At 39.6% G+C, this 8385-nt stretch overlaps 1 protein-coding gene across 2 annotated transcripts in view; it reads left to right on the top strand.

Annotated features, from left to right (window-relative positions):
- The first annotated feature begins 2184 nt into the window (after positions 1-2184).
- The window catches only part of CNTNAP2 (contactin associated protein 2), a 2085708-nt gene continuing 2079507 nt past the window's right edge, over positions 2185-8385 (top strand). The window contains exons 1-2 of one of the 2 annotated variants that reach the window (XM_059933152.1): positions 2185-2485; positions 2606-2935. In XM_059933152.1, the coding sequence (XP_059789135.1) occupies positions 2839-2935 (97 nt within the window). In that variant the 5' untranslated portion in view covers positions 2185-2485; positions 2606-2838. Of the gene's footprint in view, positions 2936-8385 lie in introns of both variants that reach the window. The other variant, XM_059933153.1, reaches the window with a different exon arrangement.

The raw sequence follows: 8385 nt of genomic DNA, 5'->3' as shown, positions 1-8385 counted from the left end.
TCCTACCTTCTCATTAAGAGTTATAATTGAAGTCAAAAAGAATCTTCTTAATGTTAATATCTAATGATGAAAAGGGTGAACTGGATATGGAGAATGTAGCATTAGAATCTAAGGAATGTCTGATCCTGAAACTACTGAAGTCTTATTTCTTTAAGTATAATTGTGAATTCCAATGTCCGTTATCCAGTTAACACAAATTTCAAGCAAAGGTAGTTGCACTACAAAGAATGTGACATTGTTAACTTTCAAACAGGGCAAAGTACATTGAAAATTGATGAAGGCAGGGTCTTAGCTCACACTGGCATGAAGTAAGACCATACTATATAGAACAGTGGTGATGCAGGGTGGTTACATGTGTCATTAAAACAAAGTTTTGTTTTGTTCGTTTTTACTCCTTAAGAGAAATGATTACAAACTGGTCGGAATGTTTTTGTAGGAAAGCAACACCCTCAGGTATGTCATTTTCTGTTACAAAACAATGAAATAGAAATCTACTGCCAGCTTTTTAAACTCAGTACCTAGATGCCCACTGAATAGCACCATTGAGATACTGAAATGGTAATACTTTCAATTGTTTCCACTTTTATTCTTCTATTAAAAAACTTGAACACTACTTCAGTGGCATTTAGTGCAATGGTTAAAATAGACATAGTTTAAAAATTGACTTCTGAAAAGTTCTGCTCCTGCACAGTATTTTTTTCCTATGACTGGTTTCTTTGAGTTCTTACAAATGGTTGACGATAGTTCTCTACCACAGTGTTTTTGCAAGCGCTCACTGACTTCTGACAGTATGTGGGAATTAAAATAGAAAAAGGGCATTTTATATTCCATAAGAAGGCATTTACTGTATCATTTTATAGGAGGCGAGTTTTATAGCACAAGGATGCAGTTTCCCCCGTTAGTCATCTGTGTGTGTCTTCATTTTCCAGATTGTACCCAATCTGTAGTTCTTACTAGGAAAAAACATCCCTTTAAATCAATAGGAAACAAAGCTCTAATAAAGAATGCTGAATCAGGCCCATTACCATCATACAAATTATGCAGTGAACACACAGCACTGTCTACAGTGGACCTTTCTGAGAAATAACCATAATATTAAACTCAGAGTATATTCCAGGAGTAGGCAAGTCTCCATAAACATTTTATTTGTCTTGAAAGGCGAACGCTTATTCATGGCATAACATTGAAAGACATGGTTCCTCCTCCTTAGCCCTCCCTAAACATCGTTAGATAGTTAGATGACCAATAATTCTTAACTGTGTCGGTAGAGTCAGTGAAACGATTGGTTCTGCAGACATATGAGAATCCCAGTACTATATGTACACTGGCTGGAAGGAAACTGTATGGAGGATGGTGTGTGGAGAGGTGTGAGCTGGGGAGAAGAGCCTGAGATTTATTATTGAAATGATCTGAATGAGAAAAGAAAATCTGGGTCTCCCTAGATATTCGTAATTCTTCGTACTTGCAATGCATCAGATACCTTGAAGTAGTTACCCGTATGCCTGCTGATGTCAGTTTTGTGTTTGTATCTGTTTGTGTGCGCGTTTGCCTGAATGGAGTTTTCCCGGCAGCAGCGACTGTTGGGTGTACGTGTGCATATGTATGAGTATGAATTAATTACATATTGAAAACATCTGCATTAGCGGCGTCTGCAGTCGCCGATGCTCCGGTCGGGATGTTCAGCTCCGTCACTTGGTGTTAGGACCACTCGGAAGACCTGCCTGTCGGACGCCTGATTCTAGTTCCCGGGGGGGCCGGAGCTCCCGGGGCCTGTACCATCTCTATCTGAAGGGGAGGAGAGACAGGAGAAGAAGGCATCCGAGCGAAGGGCTTCTGTTTCCTGCAGCTGGGTGGGGGGCAGTCAGGGTTGGAGCCGGGTTCCAAGATCACACTGCGAATTCCCAACTTCAGCACCGCCTCCCGCCCGGGGAGAGGCGCGCGCCTCCCTCCTCGGCCCGCGCCCCAGCTGATGGAGCCGGGGCCCTGGGTTCCTTCCCTCTTCTGTTTCCCAGAGAGGCGAGGGCAGGGCAGAAGGTTTGTGACAGCCGGAGGGGTAAGGTAAGGAGGAGCCGGCGGCGGCGAAGGAGGAGCCAGGGAGGGGCCTGGAGAGGCGGAGAGGAGGGAGGGCTTCCCCCCGCCTCGCCCGCCGCCCGGCTTCGCAGGCGCTGCTGGCGGCGGCGTTCCCAGCCCTCCGGCCGCGGCCGCCGCTGCTCGCGCTGCACCGCCTGGGAGAGACTGCCCCGCGCCGCGCCGCGCTGAGGCCGTGCGTGCGCCTGCCCGTCCGTCCGCCGGGCTGCGTGCTCCGCTCCGCGCACACACAGTCGCTCCGTGTGAGCTGGCGGGCGACTGGAAACACCTCCGACTCACGCTGCCCAGCGGCCGGGGGAGCGCTCGCCCGCAGCGGCGACCTCCGCACCGCCGCCGCCGGCGTGCTCCCTGCTCCTTCTGCCTCCTCCGCTCTTCTGGTTTTCCGCCTCGTCCCCCGGTGATTTTTTTTCTTTTTTTTTTTCCCCGAGAGGGAGAGGGCGGGGTAGGTGTCCCCCCCTCTGCTCCCCCCTCCCTTTCCTTCTCGGTTTGAATTCCTCCCCCTGGCATTGGTTCGCAGAGCGAGAGGCAAGACCCGCGCGGAGGGAAGAGGAAGGCTGCGGCCGCCCTGCTGCTCCCAGCCCCGCCGGACTGGAGCGCGGAGCGGGTGAGGGGAGAAGAAGAGGAAGCAGGAGGGGCTTGGCTTTCGGTCGTGCCTGAGGACGGCCCATCTCCCTCCGAGAGCCCCTCGGAGAGACGGACGGCGTCTCTCCGCAGCGAGCCTTTGGAGTACCGCGAGGCGGGAGGCGAAGGATGCCGGTGGCCCGGGGAGCCGGCTGCGGGGCAGCGCTTTCGCTCTGGCTGGTCGGCAGCATCCTCTGCAGAGCCTGGACGGCTCCCGCCACGTCCCGTAAGTAGCCCTCCCGCGAGCTCGCTCTGCGCTGGGGCAGTTTCAGTGCCGCATTGATGTTCCACCCCAGGGTTCCGACTCGGAGGTGCCTTCTTAGGTGTCGCAGCCTGATGTGTGCGTGTGGCTCCTCTGTCACGCACTTGCGGCCACTGCAGCAGGGGACACTCCAAACCCCGCGCTCCGGGTTGCGGGGAGAGGGTTTTTGAAGCTGGCGATGTTTCTAGAAAGTTGTTTCTGGTCGTGGAGATTGGTTGGCAACTGCTTGGTTGGAGTGATTCGTGTCGGGGACAGCGTCTTAGGAGTTATTCTTCCACTTTGGTGTGTTTGTGTAGAGGCAGTTCATTGCCTTTTGCTTAGGTAGGTCAGTGAATGAAAAGTGAAAACATGGCAAAAATAAGTTTCTTATTTTTATTTATGGTTTTAACTTAAATAAGCACGGCTATAGGAGTGAAAAAGGAGCGTCTTTTGGGCTCCTATGGACTTCTGTTCGCCTCCCCCCTCGCCCCAAGTTAATGACCTTTTAGTACTTGCTTATTAAAATGGAAGACAGTGAATCCAATATTGTAGCTGAAATTGCTTTAATTCTCTGGCAGCTAAGTGCAATGCAGTCTAGGACTTGGGACAGTCAGGGCAAAATAGCATTAATGCGGTAATGAACAGATTTCTTAAAAGAGTTCTCAGAAAAAAATGATGCTGTTCAATATGTTTATCTCTGTGTGTTTTGGCTAGTTTTTCTAGAAAAGATTGTTCATTTGTTCATGAGGTTAGAAAGAGTAGAAAGAAATGGAAGATTCCAGCCCATCGTCTGCATTGCTTTAGAAGTGCGTATTGTGCATCTAGAGAGGAAATGCATGAGCGCTCCTTTGGTTCAGAAAGGGTTAAATACTAGAAAGATAGCCTGTAGGAATCTTAGGGTAATATTCATAAGACATACTTGTTTCTGAGAATGGACGACTTGTTAAAGAATCATCATGGAGATTTTAGAGTTTGAAAATAAGCGTTTTCCATGCAGGAAAAAAAGTTTAGTGTTTTCCAGAATTCATACATGAAGTAGTACTATCTCTTGTCTATCAGATCCTGGGATTCATTAATGCATCTTTGTCCATATGTTAATAGTAATGCTCTTATTCCAGTGTGTAAATATTGATAAGAATAAACGTTGAAAAAGGACTTCATAAATTGTGCTAAAGGATCTACTAAATAATATTATCATATGATGAACCAGTATTACTGTTTTGACATATTCTCCGAAGTAGAGTATTTGGTTCTCTTTCCTTGCATTTAAAGATAGAGAAGCCACTAACTGGTAATCTAAGTTTGTAATGAACTTGAAACGAATTTTTATAGTTTTTTCCAAAGTAGATTAAACCTCAAAAACATGATGTGTTATTAATATTTAATGTCAGTTTTATAGATTTAAATATAAATTGTGCAGCTATTAATGCTCGGTATTAATATTTACATAAACATGTTACTAGATTCTGAGAAAACTATTCTGATGAAATTTCAGTTTCCATGTCAAGGTCTGGTTATAGGTTATATAGAACTAATTGCCACTTTTCTCAGAAAATAAACTCATTATACATTAAATTTACTATGTTCACGGATTGAAGGCCCTCACAGCCAGAGTTTTTCCTGATCTTTCTGTATACTTTAATTGTAATGAATCAATCTGAAAAATTCACCGTGTGTCAAAAATGGCTTACCTTCAGTCATTGGGTTAGTATATTTTAAGAATGGAAAGGTTGTTATTTCTGAAATATATTCTTAGTTCTTACAGCTTAGAATTTGGCAACAGGGAAGAGAGAAGAGCAGAGGCCATTACTTTTAAGATAGTTAATAGTTATGTTCAATTATTCAGATTATTTATTTAGCTCTTATTCCTCATTGTTGAAAACGTGTAATGGCTTAATTAATATGACTTTTTCTTTCATTTGAATCTAAATTGTGACCAAAACTCAAAGTTGCCCCCATCCTAGAAATGAATTAAATAATAAGAATGATATTGATTTTACTGATTAGAATGAGCTTCACGTACTCAGTACTTTAAATTTATACTTCTACCCTTAATGAAAAATTGTATTTATAGTATATGCAGCGCTGAAGAAGTTTGATAGTTAAATTCTTAATACTAAAAGCATCCAAAGGAGAGAAAAAATGGTAACCACATGAAAGTAAGATAATGAACATCTCAACCAGGAGAGGTCATCACAAGACAAAAAGTAGCCTAAAAATCTAGAAGTAATGTTTTTATTTGGTACCCATTTTTAAAATATGATGTCTATGCTAAGACTTTCGGTCCCCAAATAACTTAATATGATGGACATTTTTTGAAGATGCAGGTAATATTTTTAAACTTGATAACAATACCATTTCAGATATACATTGGTTTCTGGCTTATTTCTTCTTCTCTGTTATTGAACTATATATACATATGCTGTTCCTGTTAATACTATCTATTTTGTAACTAAACTAAAATAAACTTTAAAGAAGCTTATCTCTAGGATGAAGTAGAAGCGGAATTTAATTTCTTGGCAGATAGTGGAAATGAGCTGCTGCTGAGCCCATGGAATCATAGAGCCTCCCTTCTTGTAAATGTATACGTACAGGGCACATATGTAAAGTTTCAGTGGAATATTTTACTCTTAGGGAGTTGCATTTATTTGAACATATTTGAAAGACCCTGACAGTGCAGTTCTAAATGATGAGGAGCTTGATCTAACATTTAGTGAATTTAATTTGTTCTCAAAGTTTACTAAATTTTGGCTTAAACAGTGCTTTCTGATAAAAATCACTTTACATTATTTTATATAGCCATTAAATTATCATGTCACTGACTGTCACATTTGAGAAGTGTGCTCCAATACTTTGTAACAAATATGTTTTTACATATATAAGTACAAATGTGTATAAATATGTACATATACATACATATGGTAAAATCCTTTAAATATATATTATGTAATATATAGAGATATAATATTATTTAATATAGATATATATTTATTATATGTAAAATATGTGTATATTTATATATTTGCTAACAAGTCTTTCAAGGAGTTTAAGTTGCTTACAAGTTTATAGATAGGTCTTTTTGTGCAAGTATTTCAAGTAACTAAACCAACAATATCAAAACAATAGTATATTTTTCTATTTTCTCTCTCTTTTATTAATATACCACCCTTAAAATGGTATCTTTCAAATAGTTGAATTAAATGTAAAATATATAAGTAAATATAAAAGCAAATACTATTAGTTTATACTGAGCTTGTACACAGTAATGAGTTTGTTTTAATAAAATTAATTTAACTTAAAAAGTGCTTTAGGCTAGCAAAATTTATTGATTGATAAGAGGCAGTACATTATTTACTTAATGCAAACTAATAAAAAGTATTATTTACTCACTAGAGAGAAATGTATAATCCTGATTTCATTGTAAGCACTGATATTCAGGAAACAGGGATCTTTGTCTAAGTTTTCTCCTATAACATCAATACATGGAAAAAGTAGGTAAAAAAATGAATCCACAAGTTCAAAATAGTTTTTATTAACTTTTATATAGGTATAAACATACAGCATATCATCTTTAGATAAATAACATCAAAGTTATTTGATGTGCATCATATATATTTAAAAATCACACTTCTAATATTTTTTTCTATTCTAATTGGCAGGACATTTCAAGGTCTGTAACTTCTTTGAGATTTTAAATCACTTCCCTTAATTATAAATTCTTCCAGAGAAAATCTTAATAAGTCTTTAAAAGTGAACTAGTAAGTCTTCTTGTTTGATGTATCCTTTTCATGATTGAAACATAAAAAGAATTTGATGTACTTCCCCTTGGCTTGCTTCTCTTTTTCAAAGTAGATTTTATTTCTTGTAAATGTTGTACAGAATAGGGAGAGATTCTTACTTCAAATCCAGTCGGTGATTACCTTAAAAATATTAAACATATAGAGAACCAACTTCTGCATGTTGTCTCTCTGTAGTGATTGATATTAATGGGATAAAGAAATAAATGTGTAATTTCCAAGTTTTCCCATATCTAATCGATTTGAGAAGTGCTTTATTTTATCGTTCATCACTGCGTACCAAGTTAAACAACAGAGCACATAATAATTTAAGCCTCACAACTACAATGTTATGGAAATAAAGTGAGTGCTATAATTATATCTATACCTGAAATTGAATGTTATCAGTTTTCTAGAGAAATACACATTTTAAGATAAGTAGCTTGTAGAAAAATAAGATGTATTTCTATATTCATCCCATATTTGGCCATTGGAAGAAATTATGTATTCATTTTTGCCATGTTACTATGTAAGAATAATGATGAAATGATCTTTATATAGGCTTTCACTTTTCAAATGAGAAACTTAAAAGAGACTACTTCTTAACAGGGTGCGCAGTTAAAACATTGCATCTTCCCCTCTCCCGGGATCTAGAGAACCTGTCTGTTGTTGTTCTGACCAAATAAAGATGCTGTTGGGATTTTGAGAAGCAACCTCTTTCTCCGTCTTACTGTTTCCTGTTATGTGGAGAAAACTGCACTTGTAACGTTCTTAGCCTCTATCTCTACCGTTCCAGTGAGTGGTATTCGGTTCGAATTCCATCCCAGGTTAGGTAGAGTGATCTACCTGTTAGGTGACTTTGGGAGAAGGACCTAGTTGAGCTGAGCCCTTCCTCCTTCTTCCCTCCAGGCTGCCTGCAGAAGGTATAGATTCTACTAAAAGACATACAAGAGTAGGCTATGCCTCTGCAATAACTTCCGTGATAATATGAGAGCCGTATGATGTTCACCTCTTCCTATGGCTAGAAGGTCTGTTTAATTTCAGAATTAAGGTTGATGCATCCTATGGTTGCCACGCATTGAAGTACTTTTCCTCTGTATTAGCAATTATTATGTAAAGGGTGATATTTGCTCTCCATCTGTGACTTCTTTTCTAATCGAGAACTCAGGGAGAGAAAAGAGTGCTGTTTATCGTCCTCTATCAAACCCCCAACTATTAAAATTGCCAGTAATAAGCTTACTTAGTATTGAACTAAATGAACGTGGTTTAAAAACCAGCAATGAAATAAGACTTGTTTTTTCCCCTTTGAGGTTGAGTTGGAGAATTTACTTAAACTATGACCATCAAGCCCTTCTATTCATTCATTCGTTCATTCATATCTGCATGGTCCTATTAGTGATATTTATTTTAGAGAGACATTTAAAAAAGCATTTCTTTATCTATGGTTAATAACATTACCATTATAAACACATCTTGGTTATGGACGTTAGTGGCTGCACATTCAATTCCATGTTTTCCATTTAAGTATCAGGTGAATTTGACATGCCTTGAGTTGGTAGTTACTTGCTGTTCGTGTTCCTACTGCACAATTATGAAGGGTTGGGTCAATTATTCTTAAAAAAAAAAAGGAGGCGTTTGAATTTTGAAGACCAAGTTGAT

Source organism: Balaenoptera ricei, chromosome 9, assembly GCF_028023285.1.
Source record: "Balaenoptera ricei isolate mBalRic1 chromosome 9, mBalRic1.hap2, whole genome shotgun sequence".
NCBI classification, from domain to species: domain Eukaryota; kingdom Metazoa; phylum Chordata; class Mammalia; order Artiodactyla; family Balaenopteridae; genus Balaenoptera; species Balaenoptera ricei.
The sequence above is the reverse complement of the archived record's forward strand: the minus strand, read 5'-3'. Positions and strand labels throughout refer to the sequence as shown.